This window comes from Alosa sapidissima, chromosome 4, assembly GCF_018492685.1.
Source record: "Alosa sapidissima isolate fAloSap1 chromosome 4, fAloSap1.pri, whole genome shotgun sequence".
Taxonomy (NCBI): Eukaryota; Metazoa; Chordata; class Actinopteri; order Clupeiformes; family Clupeidae; genus Alosa; species Alosa sapidissima.
In genome coordinates this window covers 39,304,032-39,324,014 of record NC_055960.1, presented here as the reverse complement: position 1 = coordinate 39,324,014, position 19,983 = coordinate 39,304,032, and the positions used below count along the sequence as shown (strand labels likewise).

General features: G+C 41.1%; 2 protein-coding genes across 4 annotated transcripts in view; one reads left to right on the top strand and one right to left on the bottom strand.

Annotated features, from left to right (window-relative positions):
• Positions 1–5,544, top strand: part of LOC121706655 (SRSF protein kinase 2-like) — a 48,996-nt gene extending 43,452 nt beyond the window's left edge. For all 3 annotated transcript variants that reach the window (XM_042088579.1, XM_042088578.1, XM_042088577.1), the window contains exons 15-16: positions 4,761–4,853; positions 5,031–5,544. In XM_042088579.1, coding sequence (XP_041944513.1) covers positions 4,761–4,853; positions 5,031–5,215 — 278 coding nt within the window. In that variant the 3' untranslated portion in view covers positions 5,216–5,544. The remainder of the gene's footprint in view (positions 1–4,760; positions 4,854–5,030) is intronic.
• A 10,859-nt stretch (positions 5,545–16,403) lies between these two features.
• Positions 16,404–18,222, bottom strand: LOC121707570. The gene is made up of 7 exons (XM_042090222.1): positions 17,973–18,222; positions 17,779–17,855; positions 17,511–17,691; positions 17,181–17,429; positions 16,900–17,071; positions 16,658–16,806; positions 16,404–16,573 (listed from the first exon to the last, which is right to left on the bottom strand). Exons 1-7 carry the CDS (start codon positions 18,139–18,141, stop codon positions 16,404–16,406), a joined length of 1,167 nt encoding a protein of 388 aa, XP_041946156.1. The 5' UTR covers positions 18,142–18,222.
• Positions 18,223–19,983: the final 1,761 nt, after the last annotated feature.

The following is a 19,983-nucleotide window of genomic DNA, read 5'->3' as shown; positions in this document are numbered from 1 at the left end:
ATCTTTAATTCACTGAACTGCATTAGGTGACACAAATGGTATTGCCTTTATCTTATAACTCCTTGTCTGAGCGACTACCAGGCCTATGGTTTTTAAAAGTCAGATGTTCCCTGACAAAGACATTCGAAAATTAAGAATGTTTATTGACTTGAAAAATACACTAATTTTTGCAAACTCCCTTCATTCAACCCTTGAAGACATCGCGGTCTGGTGCGCTATGTAGATCGTTTCTCGTACCATTTAATTTCTCAGAATTTAGGTCTACTAGGCCTACAATAACGTCATCACCAAATACATCTTTTATTTTTAGTTGATCAACCACAAAGAGTAGCATAGGCCTACTGTGTACAGCAGGGGTCTCAAACTCAAATGAGCTGGGGGCCAATTCTGCCAACGTCATCTGATTGGAGGGCCGGCTATTTCTGAAAATGCAATGTTCTTTTTTTCAAATACCACACAAAACTGCAAACAGAAAGTGCAAGTGTTTTTATCTAGATTTAGACACCTGTGCTAGCAACCTTAGCTTATAAATAAAATAATGATAAAATAAATATTAATATAAATTATAAAATAAATGAAAAACATAACAGGTATGTGTGTGTGTTTCACACCAAATAAAAATATTTCCTCTCATAACTTTTTTAAACCTGGCAAACTAGGCATCAGGGTTAAGAAAGCAACACCATTGGATTTTTATATCAAAATTTCAAAAGGCCATGGCTTGAAAGTGGTCAGAGAAAGTCCTACTGTAAATGTAAAAATCTTTGAGTAAAACAAAAGTTTATGAAGGGGGTAAATTTACCCATCGAATTTGTCACTGGATGGCAAGCACCTCAAATTATGCACCTTTCTAAATAAATTCCAGTTCATTCCAGTAAATACTGGATGAACATATTTAAGCAGGTTTACTTTCCTTTTTTCATATTACCCACATAACAAATTAACAGGAAAACACCTAAGATGTATACCAACACCTAAGATGTTGTAGTTCGCATCATATTGCGGGTGACTTTGTAGTTCTTCAGAGCCCTATTTCTACTAGCCCTGCTGTCTGTACCACATCCATTACGGACACTATCATCACGATTACCACTGCAACCTCCAAGCTATGTTGGGCAGAGGGTCGAAACAAGCATGGTATGCTTAGTGGACACCGTTGTATACACGCACCTCCATTCACAGACGCACCGTGACTATCACTGTCATAGACGATAGATCATAATCTCCAAAAGGATATTCTCCTTCAGAATTAGAATAGGTGAATAACATAGCTTACCTAAGACTTCACCACACGTGAACGTTTTTCAACATTTGGTGTAGGCCTATTTCTGCTTAATTTCTGCTTCAATTTCTGCAACACTATGGCCTGCATCGCTTCCGCGTCATTACATATGCACGTCTTTGTGTTTCTTGCGTGTAATACAAGTATTTCCTGAAAACTTTCCGCAGCGATTTTGGGTTTGAATCAAGCTCTGGATGTCTTGCACATAGTGGAGCAGAGTAGGCCTACAAATGAGATTTGTCACCGTACCTGGATCTATCGTCTATTTTAATCAGTATCGTTGTTTGTCGCAATTAAATAGCCTCAAGGGCCGGATTACATTATTATTTTGTCATACGTCGCGGGCCGGAATTGGGCAGGACGCGGGCCGGGTGTTTGAGACCCCTGCTCTATTGCGTAGCCTGTTAAAAACGTCGCCAGATAGTATTAAATCGGCAACAACATTGTTTTCTGCAGAAGCCTACCCAAGGCTACAGATTAATTCTGAACAGTTATTCCTCTACTGGCTCAATTATCACACCACTGTTTTGATTTGCGTAGTTGCGTTAACCCCAACACTGACAATAATGTAGACAGCAAATTTCGATTTCGATTTTCGTTACCACCGTGTAGTCAAGCCTTAAGCCATACCCAAGTAGCCTAAATCGAGGTAATGTTTAATTATGCATGATTTATTTTGTTATTGAATTCGTAGGCTGGGATTACTCTCGGCAACAATTATGTTTAATGGTAGATCCTGCTTTTTCAGAAGGGACCGCAGGCAGAGCGATGTACAGTGGTAGAGCGACGCACAGTGGCTGAAAGCTGTACTAAAGCTTCACGCAGCTTCACACCGCGTAATGCGCGAATGAAGTGGACATTTGAAAGCGATGCCCACTGTATAGGGATGAGCGTTTTCTCTATTTTACAAAGTAGCCTATGCACAGCTGTTCACAAAGACGATTGTTTTCGTCACTTACCAAGGCACTCACAATTTTGTCCAAACACCGCAACTTTTTTGCAAATTTGATCAATCGTAGTTTCACCGTGAAATTTCACCTACCACAACAGTCCCTCGCGCAGAATATTGAGCCAGATTGCACACTTACTTCTGCACCTTCTGCATATGACACCAAAGACTGCCCTAACGTGTTCGTTCCTCTGCAGTTTTGATGACAATAAATAGAAGGCTAACGTTAATGATCTGCTTACTTGTATCTCTCAACCTGGTGTTGCTAACCAACCTACCTAGGCTATGAAAGTAAGTAAGCCTACTTGGTTTACTGACATTTGAGTAGGCTATGCAACCCATTGGCAAACGTTTACCTGGATATGTCCTTTTAGCGTCATGTTTGCTAGCTTGTGGGCTTAGTTTGAGTAGTGCTACCAAAATTATAGAAATGAATAAAATTGCAAGACATTTACCTCTTCTATGATCCAAGAACGATTTCATTCGAGTTGTTTTTTTAACATTTATTTTAACTAATGACATAGAAGACATTCCCAATTGCATCCACATATCGTAATGCACTATGCAAAAAGTGATTTACACTCGTAGCCGAACACAGTGAGATGCAAGCCTTCCAATCCAAACTCAGAAATGTAAATAGGCTACTCTCACGTCCTTAAATGGACAGGCAGTCAATTAGACGCACACCACCAATGTAATTGACCTCTCCAGAATAAGTCCCGCCTCCTAACTTCCGTATCCATCCAACCTTCGGTCGTCAAATGTCTATGGGAAATAACATGGCGTTTTGAAAGATCGTACCTGTCAAACTCTGTAGGTGACAAAGTAGAAAAAGCTGGTGGGCAGATTGGCCTACACACTTCTGCCATCTAGTTTCCACTGGATTTCACCAGCTTTTTCTACTTTGTCACCTACAGAGTTTGACAGGAAGTTACGGAGGCGGGACTTATTCTGGAGAGGTCTATGACATTAAACAGAAGTGTAGTCAAATAATTTAAATCAATATGAAATTACTAGATACTTACTTGCTATTAGTAATTATGCAGGCCACAGACTATGAATTATTAAAAAGATATGAACTTAATATGAATTACAGGGTGATTAAGGGTGATTACCCGAAACGTCACGGAAAAATAAAAAATAAAAACAAGTGGGAGCAGAAAACCCTGGTTGATGCTTTTTTTTCTCTTTTTTGTCTGGTCGTTTGTTTGTCCTGCTCCCAGGTCAGACATTTGGATGTGCGGACTTCAAACTTACTCTTAATATGAATTACAAAATATATGAATGTATTGAAACATATGACATGATGCCATCTCTGTTTTTGGACAGTTCTACGAAAGGTTATACTGCTTTGTGAATTACCTCAGTAAAAACATTTTCACAAATAAAGTAGGCCTACTTTGATTTTCTGTAATCCTTACTGTTTACCTTTGATTATCCTTTTTTAATAAGCATCAAGATGATCAGTGTGATTTTGGTCTTACTAACCTTAATTGGCCTAAATTAAAAAAAAAAAAAAGAATCGCAACTATTTTTGCAATTTTCACTTCCTCCCGCAATTTCTCCACGAGAAACAGCTAAAAACACTGGAACTTCCATCCAGGCATTTTAGGTCACAACAGTCTCAAAAAACCTTGCGAAATCCTGGAGGGACTGATTTTCTACCTATCCCTTACTGCCACTGGGGGGAAAAAAATAAAATTCCGACAACCAACAGGAACCAAACCTTTTTTTTATGCCCTGTGTACAGTACAGAGTACAGAGTTGATCTGTAGAGTTACAGTAATTTCCTGTGTATTAGCCACATTGTGTATAAGCCGCAGGACAGTGTTTTATGCGAGTTAAAAGAAACAAAACCATATTAATACCACATGAACTGCCCCGTGTATTAACCTCATAGCTGAAGAAAATTTGCAAAATCAATGTATAAACCAGGGCTAATTTACAAAATTACGGTATCTCTAAAGTACAGAGTTAATCTGTACAGTACAGAGTTCATTTGTAAAGTACAAAATTAATCTGCAAAGTACACATTTAATCTGTAGAGTACAGAGATAATGTATAAAGTATAGAGTTAATTTGATTTATCTGACTATTCTACTGTGTGTGCTCAGATCACATGGTTCATAGCACATTGTGTGTGTGTGTGTGTGTGTGTGTGTGTGCATGTGTGTGTGTTTGTGTGTGTATATGTGTGTGTGTGTGTGTCCATGTGTGTGTGTGTCCATGTGTGTGTGTGTGTGTGTGTCCATGTGTGTGTATGTGTGTGTGTCCATGTGTGTGTGTGTGTCCAGATCACATAGCTCACATGTGTGTGTGTGTGTGTGTGTGTGTCCAAATCACATAGCACACGTGTGTGTGATCTGGACACACACACATACACACACACACACATGGACACATCACATAGCTCACGTGTGTGTGTGTGTGTGTGTGTGTGTGTGTCTCCAGATCACATAGCTCACATGTGTGTGTGTGTGTGTGTCCAGATCACATAGCTCACATGTGTGTGTATGTGTGTGTGTCCAGATCACATAGCTCACATCACAGAGCTCCTGGGGCCACTCCCTGTGGACTTTGCCTTGTCTGGACGCCGCTCACGACGCTTCTTCAACAGCAAAGGTGAGACACAGGAGAGAGGATTGTGTGTGTGTGTGTGAGATGCAGGAGAGAGGATTGTGTGTGTGTGAGACGCAGGAGAGAGGATTGTGTGTGTGAGAGGCACATCTTACATGCTGTGTGTAGATGGGAGTGTGTACACAGTGAACCCTGATGCTGACTCAGTGTGTGTGTGTGTAGGTGAGCTGCGGCGTATCACTCGCCTGCACCCCTGGGCGCTGTGTGACCTCCTGCAGGACAAGTACGGCTGGACCCCCAGCGATGCCCAGAGCTTCAGCCATTTCCTGCTGCCCATGCTGGAGCCCGTGCCAGCACACAGGGCGACCGCCCAACAGTGCCTGCAGCACCAGTGGATCAACTCATAAACACACACACACGCACACGCACACATTCACACACACACACGCACGCACACATGCACGCACACTCACAAACACACACTCACACACGCACACCCACAAACACACACACACTCACACACATACACACACACCTTCAGCGAACGTCCCCGGAACGTCATCTTACAGTTGTCTTGTACAACCATCAGCAAACTTTTAGGGAACGTTCCCTGGCGGTTATATTAAGGATACATTTTTATCCATTTAGGCGCCACTTTTAAGCTTGTCCACGTTGTCGTTTTCGGGTCAAATGGCCTTTTGAATGGGAATCCTTGGGGCACTACTATTTTGATACATGATCGCGTCAAAATCACTATTTTTACACTAAGAAGGCTCGACACAACATGAAACTTTGATCGAAGGATAATCAGTGTCTCTACACATGATCTCGAGCATTGAAAACATTGTTTGTGTACACATAGTTTACTAAAAAGAAAGGTTTTTTGATAGATAATGTCAGTCAACATATTATCTCTCTGCTCGAATTTTAAACATGGTTCAAAGAACATTCCGCGGATAGTCCCGGAACCAAAGATTTGACCATGAAGGAACGTTTCGGCGCTGTCAAGAAAACTTTCTTGAATGACCGTGAGGGATTGTTAGCAGCGAACGTTACTGCATCCTTCAGCAGACGTCTGCGGAACGTTCCCTGAAACCGAAAATTGTTTGCTGGGGAGTATGTTTGAATCTCTAAAGACAGTCAGGACTCAGGACTGATGTTATATGATTTTTTTGATTATTGCTGAATATATATGTTTAAAATGTCTACGTTTCTTCATACAAATAAATAACTTATAAATATCAACTCAGAACCTGGTGTCACCTCTCTTAAAGGTGCTATATGTAAGAACGACTGACTGGCGTTTAAAATGAGTATTACAGTCCAAAATCAAAACATTTAAGAGCGTTGCCCCCCCCCTTTCCAGACAGGGTTGCCTGCATGAACAGTAGCTAAGTGCAGTAGCCTTGGTGTTTCCAGCTAAAACAGCTACCACGTAGCACCCACACACTGAGCACTAAGTGCACTAGCCAGTGTCCTAAAACCCCATAGTGCTGGTTCACTGACTAGCATGAGTCTTATTATTGTATTATTATTTAAATTAGCTTCATTGTCTTAAGACATTAAATTGTAGATGCTAGGACAAGTATAACCATTTTATGGGATGCAAAATGTAAAACTATAATAAAACAAAATGGATCTTTTCACATGATCACTATATGCCTTAAAATAAACTTTTGCATATGCTAGTTGGTCCCACTCACTTCCATTGAATTAGGCTAACAGTGGGATGTGTTGGACTGGGTTATTACACACAGAGAAGAAAAGCGTATGTACTAATTTATGTAACTCTAATATAGAAGGCGAAAAAGCTCATTTCCCAAAAGGCAGCATATGTTTCTTTAAGAACTTGACAGACGCTAGCATCAATGGGTTTTAGCCTCCTTGCTAGCATGCCAGCCTCTAGGGGGCAAATTAGAAGGATTGATCCCAGGCAAGTGCAGGGTTTAGTCACAGTTGAAACTTCATACATAGCCTAAATGCACCGCAGTTTTTGACTTATTGTTTAAAGGGAAACTTGGCAGAATTTCCCCCTTTGCTGGAGAAATTACTATGCTATTTCAAACTGTGGAAAAAGGTAACGATAAAGCACATGGATTTGTTTGCAAGCTAGCAAAACGGTTAGCATAAGTTCGGCAGACAATGTGGATGTTACAAGGTAAGAAACACGATTTAAAACGAGTTTCTTGTGTCTCACATCTCTTTCCGGGACGGTAGTCTCAATGTTTCTCAAGGTTGGTTTTCCGCCTGGGGACGCTAGGGGCAGCGAGAAAAGTCACCATTTTCACCGGAACAGGTCATTTAACCATCCAAATGATTTCTAAACGGGCTTATTACGTTGAAATAGTTGCCAAGTTCCCCTTTAAAGATAGTGTCGGAATGTATGGCTACTTCCTTAAAATCCAACATGCCTGCCATTTTGATTATGCATGATTGTCACATTATGTATTTCATAATGCTGAAAGATGACTATAGATTCGTCATATTATGTCTTAAAAGCAGCATAGCATTATTAATGTAGAAAATAAGGCATATTGTGGTGGCCATATTTAAAGTCAAGATAGCGGCCACTAGGGGGAGTGCTATGTGTTGGGGTCTATTTCAATTTTAGATTACTAGATACTATAGTATACTATACTACAGTCACTTACTACTATAACTGTGCCAAGTTTCCTGCTTTCTGCAAAAACGGAACGATTCTATTAAAATCTGGCCTTAGCCATTGTACTAGAACGTCACATTGTTTGTGTGGCAAAACTTGTGTGACCATGGCAAGTGACAGTCCAACAAAAGTTGATCTTCTAAAGTAGGCTATATGTAGCATTATGCTAAGCATGTTTTATTGTTTGCAAACCAACTTGGGTGATTGTTTTTAACTCTGTCGATGATAGCCGAGTGCATATAGATAGCCACCGCTAACGCTACTGTCACCCCAAAAACATAAGCCAGTTATAAGTATAAGTATACTCTTTTGATCCCGTGAGGGAAATTTATTTTTGGTCTCTGCATTTATCCCAATCCGTGAATTAGTGAAACAGACTCAGCACACACACAGTGAGGTGAAGCACACACTAATTCCGGCGCAGTGAGCTGCCTGCAACAACAGCGGCGCTCGAGGAGCAGTGAGGGGTTAGCTGCCTTGCTCAAGGGCCCAAAAAAATGTTTTGATGTTAGCAAACTAGCACACATGAACTATCTCTTGTCAGTGTTATCTGAATGTATCGGTAACCAAAATTTGATATCCCGAAAACACAAGTCCACTGTTCGCTGACAGTACAGTACGCTGTGTTTGGAAAATAGGGTCCCACTGGATGTTCATGTAAAAATTGATTTTTTTTGCATATTTTGCTAATATAGAGTCTAAGGAACAAGATGTTTTGTCTTCAAATTTTCACGATCCATCTTTAGTGTTTTTTATCTGTATGTTTTAAAATAAGCGATTATATCTATTCCGAAAAGTGATTTTCACATTTTCTTCTAATTTTTTGACAAATAATTCCACTTTTTGCACATAAAACCCCCAGATAATGTAGAAAGGTTGTTGGTTCTAAAACAATATCCATAGTTTTCAAACTTTGAGTGTCAGAAAAGTGTAAAAACACCTCCAACCTTGTTGCCTATGTCGAAAACGATTTCTTAATCTTTGCTTTTCTTGATGCTTTCCTTGACCTGCCATGTCATTGTATTGTCTACCTTAAGATAAATTTGTCTTGGAAATAATCTATAATAGTACAGGCAACACAGTACACCACTAGGTGTCATAGGCGTGGGTAGTTGAGTAACAATAGGCAAAATTAACAAACAAAAGAATATAAGGTACAAACAAACAGACAAACCACGGATGGCCCTCTCACAGCCTGAACTAATACAAAAAACAAATAACTCAAGGGAAAACATTGCTCAGACACTAAACCATGTGCATTTGCTCTCTTTAAAAGCAACGGGTTATCCACAGCCAACAGGCCGGGCGTGCGAGAGAAGTAATGAAGTCTTAGAATTAAGAATAAAGCCATGTTCTTCCAACAACAACAACCACAAACACCCATGCGCCAAAAATTTCAAATGACCGGCATTGTTCTCCCAGAGAGGAAGGTATATGATCACCACCCACGGGTGGGCGTGTGCGCCAGCGCTGCAGGCAGGGCCGGAGTGGGGCCACTTTTCAGCCCGGGAGTTTCAGGCCCAAGACCGGCCCACTTTTTTAGTGGTGGTGGAAATTGGATAAATATTTGGACACTACGGTAGGGTCGGCCCAGCTGGTATCTGAGAAAACTTTTTAGGAAAGATGGGCTATATGGACCCAACCAATTAACTCTTCTTGGGAGGGGAGAACAACCCATGCAGAGGCTGCGGTGTTAGGCATAGAATGTGAACGTGTGTAGCCAACTTTAAGAGAAGATAGCTTAACGTGACAAATGCCAATATTTTTCCCTCGACCGGCCCAAAAGTGAAGTGGCCCACCAGGAAATCTCCCGATTCTCCCGATTACCCACTCCGGGCCTGGCTGCAAGTCAGCCTCTCCACATACACACCTGGCTTTAAAGTTCACCGTCCTGGTAGCATACCTATCTACTGCCAAGACCTGAAGGGGACGGGGACAATATTTACTTCTGCTACACTGGCAGAGAACTCATGTGAAACAGACTGTGGGAGGTGGAAGGGGTTTGAATGCTGTCTGGCAGTATTATGAGTGGAACGTCTTAAGGGGGCCCTCTTCCCCATACAGCCTGATCTTATAGTGTGTGCCAATTCCATCAAGACACTCCACAATTTCATACTTGGTAGACACCCATGTATCCTGGATTTTGTGGCGACCGTAAAAATGGTTCTTGCAAAAGAGTTTACATGTACATAATATTTAGCAGACACCTCTTGACCAAAGTCACTTACATACTGTATGTCAGCTATTTTACAAGGGATCACATTGTCCCTGGAGCAACTTGGGGTTAAGTGCCTTGCTCAAGGGCACAACAGTGAAAGCCGGGAATTGAACCGACAACTTTCAGGCTACTGCACGCTAGCCCAGCTCCTTAACCACTACACTACCACTGCCCACTAGAAAAAGACTAGAGTGCCAGGTGGTAATATGGGTACAGTGTCAGGACCGCACACTACAATCTCCCAGAAGAACTACATTTGTTAAGTTAAAAACATAACGCAACGTTTCGACCCACCAGGGTCTTCATCAGGCCTGCGTTGTGTTGTGTGTTATGATTGCAGTGTGCGGACAACTACTCTTCTTTCCTTGGTAAGCTTTTTTCTCTTGCACCTGGCCTCAGTGAGGTGGGATGTGCATACAACCACTTTGAAGAGGACTACAGTGTCGGGACCACCATGCCTACGATATGCCGCAGCCTCTTCTAAGTGTCTCCTAGCACTAGCATAGACAGAAGTCAGGTACTCTTGATGTTGCACCACCCAATCAGTCGGTGGACTGTCCCTGTCACCTCCAGTATTTCCAAGTAGGTGGTCAAATGGTAAATGGCTTCTGACCGAACATCAGCTTGTATAGGGAGTGCTGTGTGGACTGGTACACGGTGGTATTATAGGCAAACAGGAGCTATACCTGATCAGGTGTGGGAAAGGCCTGGGTAAACTTTGAGAAAACATTTGTGACTACCAGAACATTCTCTTGTCCTGTGCTAGCCCAATCCAAGAGAGTAAAGTCAATGGAGATTATCTACAAAGGCTTCGTGGCTAACATATTTCCCAAGAAGGTTCTGGCTTGGGTTGTCTTGCTTTAGCAACCACACAGTGCTCACACTCAGAACACCACTTTTGCACCTCATGCCACATCTGGGGCCAGTAGCACCTCTGTCATAAAGATCTGTGGTCCTGTCCACTGCTTTATCAACTGCGGACTTCCCTTGGTTCACTCCACTTGTCTTAACGGGTATGTGGTCGTCCCTGTCACCAAAAACACAGGTATCTGGAAAATACAGGGATAAGTCCCTTGCAGGACTTTTCAGGTCTCTTTTGGTTCGACCAGGGATGGTGTCCACCATACAAGATTCTGTCATCCAAGAGTCTTGGATAGGTGCACTCGAGGCTTGCATGTTGGCTATGGCAAGCGGAAGGAGGACATCCAGGCCGTGTGACACAGATAGCAAATTGTTGTTGGGCTTGTGGGAAGCCTAGAAAGGGTATCGGCATTGCAATTAGCTGTTATATTTGATCTTGTAATGAAGAGGGGCAAGCTGAGAAACCCAGCAATGTTCCAGAGCGCCCAGTCGCATTACTAAGGTTGCATTACTAATAGTTGAAGGTCGCATTACTAATAGCTGAAGGTCGCATTACTAATAGCTAATAGCTGAAGGTCGCATTACTAATAGCTGAAGGTCGCATTACTAATAGCTATTAGCTGAAGGTCACATTACTAATAGCTGAAGGTCGCATTACTAATAGCTGAATAGCTGAAGGTCGCATTACTAATAGCTGAAGGTCACATTACTAATAGCTGAAGGTCGCATTACTAATAGCTAATAGCTGAAGGTCGCATTACTAATAGCTGAAGGTCACATTACTAATAGCTGAAGGTCGCATTACTAATAGCTAATAGCTGAAGGTCGCATTACTAATAGCTGAAGGTCACATTACTAATAGCTGAAGGTCGCATTACTAATAACTGCGCAATTTGTAGACTTGGCAGAGGGTGGCGTAGCCAAAACACAAACTTAAAATATAAACAGTATTTGCGGACCATGAAAAGTGAAAGTTTAAATTGTGAATATCCAGGCTGTGCCATTGTTGTCAGTGAAGTCAGTAGCCTATTTGAAAATAACATGTTTCCTTAATCTCTCCCTTATGGTCATTTTATGATTTATTACAAAACAAATCTTACATATAGCACCTTTAAACCTGCTATTTGATTATCTCCCATTCTCTCTTTCTCTCACACATTCATGCACACACACATACACACACACACACACACACACAGTCCATCTCCCTCCACCCTTGGGGTGTGTGTGAGTGTGTGCTTGCGCATCTGAATGTATATGTTTGTGTGTGTATAAGTGTGTGAATGTATATATGCATGCACTGCTTTTGTGTTCATGTAATGTGGTGGTGGTAGTGTAGTGGTTAAGGAGCTGGGCTAGCGTGCAGTAGCCTGAAAGTTGTCGGTTCAATTCCTGGCTTCCACCGTTGTGCCCTTGAGCAAGGCACTTAACCCCAAGTTGCTCCAAGGACAATGTGATCCCTTGTAATATAGCTGACATATGTAAGTCACTTTGGTCAAGAAGTGTCTGCTAAATGTAATGTAATGTAATGTGTGTGTGTGTGAGTGTTTGCTTGCACATCTGAATGTATATGTTTGTGTGTAAAAGTGTGTGTATGTATATATGCATGCACTGCTTTTGTGTTCCTCTAATATGTGTGTGTGTGAGAGAGAGAGAGGTGTAGGTTTGTGGGTGTATTGCATGGGGAGGAGTTGAGTCGGTGTATTCTACTGCTGGAGAGTGAACTGCATGACTGCTGTGTTTGTGTGTGTTTGTGCGTGTGTGTGTGTTTTTGTGTGTGTGTATGTTAGTGTGTGTGTGTGTGAGTGTGTGTTTGTGTGTGTGTGTGTGAGTATTTGAGTGAGTGTGTATGTAAGTGTGTGTGTGAGTATTTGAGTGTGTGTGTATGTGAGTGTGTGTGTGAGTATTTGATTGTGTGTGTATGTGAGTGTGTGTGTGTGTGCTCTCCAGCTGGACTTAAAGGGGCCCTATTATGGTATTATTTACTGTTTATTATTTAATTTGTTGGGTCTAATAGAATCGATTTACAACGTTGAAGTGTCGTCGGCCATATTATTTTTCATCATACGTCTATCAGCATTACAACCCCTATGTGAAACGCCCGGTTGCTGAGAATTTTGAGGGAGTTAGAATCTTGGCGCTGACAGAAACGTCTCGTCAGACATTTGTAAGTTAGGCGATTATGGCGTCAGTGCTGCCTCACCAATTTGAACCAGAATCCGACCCCGAAAGCGATAATGGAGCTGATGGAGCCGATGATGAGCGCGACGTTAGTCGTAGATTGGACCAAGACGTTTCACTGTGGTAAGTTTTTGTTTATTCTATTATCCACACCTGATTTACGAAATGTATCTCTATAGCCTAGCGTCTAATTTAGCCCGAGGCTAGTAGGCTACTCGTACTAACAAGCTTTATTTGCCTGCCTGACATGGAATATAAGTGAACTGCTTTTGTCTGCCAAAAATAGTTAGTTCTATAACTTATAACATCTTTGTTACTTAGGTGCACTTGTGGGAATTGTGCCACTATGCCTAGTGAAGTGGAGAACGTCTGCTGCAGAGAAATCACAAAGGTAAAACTGATAACTGTAACTTTATGCTAGGCTACTACACGGTTTGGTGTTTATTTCTATGGACTGACCTAATGTCCTAGCATAACATCCCCTTTAGATGAGTAGCTTAGGCCTACTAGTGAACTAGGCTACGCATGTTTATGACATCTCTAGCATAAAGCATCAGCATTACACTTGTAATGGTAAACGAGTGATCTCACCAGTTCATTGTAGTCTCAGCCAGGTGCATACTGTATTATAATCATTGTTATGTAAAAAAACTAATGATACATTTTTATAATTAATATGTAATGGTAAACGAGTAATCTCACCAGTTCACTGTAGTCTCAGCCAGCTGCATACTGTATTATAAATCATTGTTATGTAATAAAAAAACTAAATCAGTGATAACTTTTTTTTGTAAATAAAAGTCTGACAAGAAAACATGTTGCTTCCTGAATCAACATTGTCCATGCAGTCATGTAGCACTCTGAACAATGATGATGCCAAGGTCACTTGTTACACAGTAGTATTCTTGTCTTATTTTCTTTATTAGGTAGTAAGACGAATGAGCCAAGTGCCAATACCCATAATGTGCATGACAGAACATCCAGGCCTAGAACCTGTGTGTCTAAACCCATACAGTCTGCAAAATATCTACAACATTTACAAATATGATTACGGACCTGTTAGGCACAGAACAGAAGAAGAGTAAGTTACTTTGGCTGTAATAAGCTCTTACTAAACAAAACAAAAGCATTATTCTTATGTAATTTGTATGCATGTAAACATTGATGACAATAGTGCATAGCTTCTTCCATAGAGTATGAACCTTTGAGGTAATATTTGAAGAGTTTGGTTTCAAAACGCTATATGTCCATTTTTAAAAACATTAAAAAGTCATGTTATTCAAATGTGTATTTCAGATAATATCAATCAACTTGCTATTTTGTTGTTTTGATTGAGTAAAGGTAAATCAATTAAAGCCCAATTACAGTTCTACTGAAATTACTTGCAAAACAAATTGTAAAAAAATAATTATTATTTATCAAAGTTCTTTAAAATGGTCGATGTAGCGTTTTGGAACCAAACTCTTCATTTGAAAACAGTTGAACAGAGAACTGTGCCTTGTCCCTTCAGGCGTTTGAGGCATCTTGCCTATCGCAGCTTCAGGGCTGCCAACTTTTCAAAAAACCTTGGAGTGAGATTTGGTGGGGCCAACCAAAATTTTGCTGCGTAAATTTTTGTTTGGCTCGTTCAGCATTATACCGTACAGTAAAAAAAAAGTACATTGGTTCTCAGGTGTAGGGACCAGGGTCCCAGAGTTAAATTAACATTGGTATCAAAGGGATCTAGCCTAATGCTAGGACCATGGGCGATGGAGGCATTCTGAAAGGGCGTGGGACATTTCAGTGGGGGGTATGGGGGTCCTCCCCCAGAATTTTTTTTTTGGACTAGATGCAATTTCCTGAATTCTGGTACATTTTACCAGGTTATTTAGATACTTCTATATAACAAAATAAAGCCAGCCTACGAAATTAATAAAAAGTAAATCATGCATAATTTAAAAATAACTCAATATATAGGCTACTTGGCTACGCAATAAGGTTTCCATTACAGCACTGCGGACGTTCAATGAACGCATGAAAGCGGATAAAGTAAATTAAATATCAAACTAAAGCGAAAATGTCATGCTTTTGAAGGCCTACCATTGTGCAGTCTAGCTGTGGTTAGTGACGTGATGCTGTTAATGGGGAGTTTTACATAAACCTATAGGTTATTATTTATTTGGCGTACAAACAGCACTGGTATTTCGCACGGCAATAGTGGGGGGGTCCAAACTAACAATTTTAAAAAGTGGGTGGGTGTTTTGTAAGAATTTAAGAAATGTTTGTATATTTTAACTTTTAAATGCATCAATCTGGTGCACTTTTAAAAATAAATTCAGAGGTCAGACTTGCTTATTTTTATGGAAATATTTGTGCTGTAGCCTAAGCTATTTTGCATTTCAGAATTATAACCATGCATACACAGGTGGAATAGTTATGGTGATATTGCAATAAGTTCACAACCACAAAAACATATGGTCCATTTCACAGTTCAGAAATGTTCAGCACTCCATGAAATTATGCAGAAGTGGTCACCTGTGTTTTTCAGCTAGTTCATTTAAGATAATATATTGGTCATTGTAATGGCCATAGCCTACAGGCTATTCCTTTTTCAGGATGTACCCATATCTGCATGATGTGAATGTTTGCATATGGCTTATGTCAGGCTTTATATCAATATTTGTGTCTCCTTATTTGATTTTCTTGATATTTTTGCATTAATGTCACTAGAAAGCATGGCAATATAAATATATTCATTTATCTGTGTAAGTGGGATTGGCTGGAACCTGACAATATAAGAACCATGATAGTGGGATAATCTACTGAGCAATTTACAAAAATGTATGTAGGCCTACTGACAAATAGTTTACATTAGAATACATTATAATTTCGCCCCAATGAGCCTATGTAGAAATGTGTTGCAATTTCAAAAACAGAGGCATGCTTTATATCCTCGTATTCGGTACGGTTTGCTGTTTATTGTGATATTAGGTTTGCCACATGTTGTGTGAAGGGTTAGTGAGATATTACAACTGAGAGTAATGGGTGTGCACTGTGTGCAAAATGCAAATATGATTAGCCTAAATTGCACGTTGGTTCAATGATAATTTTCTCGCGAACCATTTATCACAGCAACTTGGCGCTAATATCATTGGAAAGCTTACATTCCGCTCGTTCACATGATGTGTGATTTCATGTATAGGTTTAGTTTAGTTGAACCTCATCTGCCAGGTATTTGACCTACCACGTTGACACTTCAGCGTGAAAAATACTCAAAGCATAGGCCTACCTGAAGCCGGGGGAATGCGCCTGAGATGGCTTTTGAAGTAGCATCGCAAATGAGAGAAAATCTAGAAAATTCCACAGACAGGAGGTGCTCTTAAACCCTCTCACCGTCTCTGAAAGCATAACCGTGGCTCAACAGGTAGATCTATAGGCTAAACTCATTTTTCAGGCATCTGACCGACCGGGTTGACACTTCAGCGTGAGAAATCGTGGGTGTGGCGTGTGAGTGTGTGAAACTAATCAAATGCGTGTGTCTCACGGCCAATGCGTGAGAGTTGGCAGCTATGCAGCTTTGTAAGCTGGTGCTGGGGCTACTTAGGACCTAGTCGTCGGGTCATCATCCCGTCATGTGTGGTGCAGCGGATACGGCAGCAGTTCCCGTCTGGTGATTACATAGGCTTCAGACCACCTATTGATTGAAGCGGGAGACGTGACGGGCAACCAGCTCAGCCTTTGGAGTTTTCAGGAATTCTGCTGAGAGGTCTGGAGGGATGGGGATGGTCTTCAATTCCTCTGCAAGAGATGTAGGGTCCTCAAAAACTTCCTGCATGAGCAGCCTCATGAGTTCACGTACATAGTCTGGAAGATATAGCATTCAAATCCAATAAATGTATCCATAACAATCTGTAAACTGTATTTAAAGAAACTCTTTAACAAACTTACTAAAGGTTGGATTTGTTTTCACGGGCTTCACAATGCCTTCCCCCCTCTTCGCCTTTGGAAAAACAACCTTGAAAACGGCCTGTCCTGTAGATGTTGTGGCTTGCTCCCGCATAGCATTTTCATTGTGGTGCATTGCTGCTAGATACAACCTATGGTGACAACACAGCAAAATGATTAAATACATAGAATGACTGACAGTCATCTCAATCAGTCACTTTTAAAATAATGACATTGTGTATTACCTGCACAACATTCCCATGAAGGGGAAAACTACATTCTTTGGTGCAAAACGTAGTATCAGGCTGTGGAAGGACTCTAGTGATGAGGTCTGGTGATGGTGGCTGAGTTTCTCTACATCCTTCAGGACTCTCTTGTTGAGCAGTATTTTCTCAGCTTTGTGAAGTGCAACTGATCCTTCAGTAAAATAAGAACACGTGGTGAAATATCAACCCCCCTGCATCACAACAAAAGACTGGAAAAATGTAATACTTGATTTTCTGAGTAAAGATAATTTGGCACATACCAGGTTGTAACCATTTGCTAGGGTCCCTTGAGACGTGGTCGGGATGCAGACATTTGGGGAAAAGGGGGTCTTCATGAACATGAACATTTTGTAGGTGGTTTAGCAGTGATGTCCATTTTGCCACCGTTTCTGGTCCAGTGCTTGATGACGTGGCACACCAGTAGACATGGTTTTTGATGCTCTGTAGCCACTTCTTCAGAACATCACAGTCTTCATTGTGCGAAGCTTTCTCAAGTTTCTTGGACAAACCTGTTTACCACACACACTGATTATACAATCTGTTAATTGCTAACTTCAACATTTAGGATATGAATTAGGAAAACACTTTACCTTTCTCAAAGTGCCAAACGTCATAGAACTGAGTTACGCTGCGTTCCCTCAGAAATTTCTGGATCTGTGGATGACGGTCTGTCACAATGTAATCCACCTTCAATCCATTCGACTCCAGATGATCTAGGCATCTTTTCAGTCCTTCCTTCTCCATATGATAGCTGCCACCTACTTCATTGCTCTGGTAGTGAATGGTCATTACAAACAAAAAACAAAATCACACACTTTTAAGATTCAAATTCAAACAAATCCAAAGAGAGAAACATACCTGAACAAGTTGGATGTTCATAATGGTGTTGCTCTCCAGATTCATTAGAGTGTAGCTGCCAAACTTTGCGGAGTGCCCTAAAAAAACGTATTACAGAGTGTGTAAAGCTTTTCAGCACACCATCAAGGGATGTCATATGATTCAGAATGCAAACTAATAATTTAGTTGCCAGACTATTTCAAATTTCTACAAACCTGGAGAATCAGCCCTCATGTCTCCTCCTACTGCAACCACCCCACCAAGGTGCAATTGATGCTGGAAATGACTCTGCTGATCCATCTTCCACTTATGAACAATAGCCGGTTCCATGTAATTCCTTGCATGCCTTCTGAAGGTGTCATACTGAAATATCTGGAGTTGCATGGCCTTGCACAGCTTTAAAGAAAAGACAAATAAGAGGCGTTTTAGACCAGTTTAGTTCATCACTAGAAAGATTCACATGTTTGAAATGGTAAAATGCTTACTTTTTCCAGTTGGATGAAGGAGGTCCCTGTAAAGTAGGTAGCCGCAGAAAGTTGTAGGTTGCCGACAGGGGTACTTCCAACCATGGGCTGACTCTCCCATTCTCTATAGTAACTGCAGTGTGGACATCGCTGAGTGAAAGCCACATAGGTTCCCATCCTTCGTCGTTGGAGATTACAGCCCTTCTTACACACTGGACAGTTTTCAAACAGCTGTTTGAGGCAGCTTTCAAAAACAATATACTTTTCCTCATCATGTGTGGACTGTGTCTCAAACCTAACAGATTAGAAACACAACATAATATTAGCTTTTAAATATGTTTTCTAGAATAATAGCAATGTTGTATCGCTGGTAACCATATACTGAAAACAGTAGCCAATACTGCTTTTAGTACAGCCAATACTAAACAGTAGCCAATGCTAAAAACTTACGAGATGTCAGATTCCTCTGTAAGTACGGAATCTCCAGGGTTGTAAGTCGAGTCCAGAGGCTCCTTATGAAATTCATTTGAGGAGTCGCTCTCCTCCTCGTCCTCCAACTCAAGCCGTGGTCTCTTGCTAGGTCGACAGCCTGGGCCCTTTATTGGTGTAGACGCCAGTGGTGAGTCTATACCAGAAATTATTCCAGTGCCTACACTGAGAAGAGGCAGCTATGTCTGGATACCTACGAATAATATAGACAAATCTTATTAGAAAATAAAAAATAATTCAGCTGATGATTTTGTCCTGGGTACTGAAGATATAATACAGAGTAGACCTTGGTTAACAACTACATCACACAATACCTTTGCTTCTCATGTGTGCCGTTTTCAGTGATCCCATGGACAACTGTGTGCCGACTGAAGTCGTCTTCAATGGCGCACTTTGTACTCCCACAGAATGCATTCCCACGGTGTTACTTGTCTGGGTTCCCGCCGAAATAAGCTGAGGAGAGTCGGTCTGACATCCGACGTGCTGGAAGGGGCTATATGGGGAACTGGAGTCCTGTAATTATAACACCAAAATCTGTTACGAAAATAATTTTATACAACCTAACAGTTAACATCTGAAACAAAAACTATAACCATTCAACCAAATAGTACCCCTCACATAGCTGACGTTAATTGTCCGTAGATGGACTCTGTTACCGTTTAGAATTTGTTTGAGATCCCCCGCGAAAACTAACGTTAACTTATAACGTTAGGCTACAAATAGCACCAGTGACAAATTAATCAGCCTTGCGTCAAGACTACAGACTGAATTCGCTCTACTTCAACATGGTAGCCTCACTATCAGAGCTAACTGCTACACATTGGTTTAATTATACCACTGAGCTTGCTTTTAAGCTACTGTAATTACACCTTTGCTCAGCTCAGACCACGAACTTAGTCAGCCTCTAGCACTAGCAGTTAGCTATCTCCGCTCACAAGCTTGTAGGGTTAATTACCCAACTAACGTGAACCTTACACACAACAACTTTTGTTAATATCACAAAAGGTTTACTTACATGTCGAGCGACATCTTCACCCATAGGGCCACACAAAGTTGGAACAGCATCTTCCCTCAGAGCAAGCAGCTTCGCAAATCCTGTGCTGAACAAACGCAGGTTGCTGAAGCAGCCATCCGTGAAGTGACGGGGACACAGAAAAATGGGGTAAAGTTGGGGGAATAGAGTTAAAAATAAACTCTAGCCAACAGGTACGTGTAGGCTCTGCCTTTGGCAAAGCATACAAGGGAGACGTCCCTTCACAACGAAGAAAACACC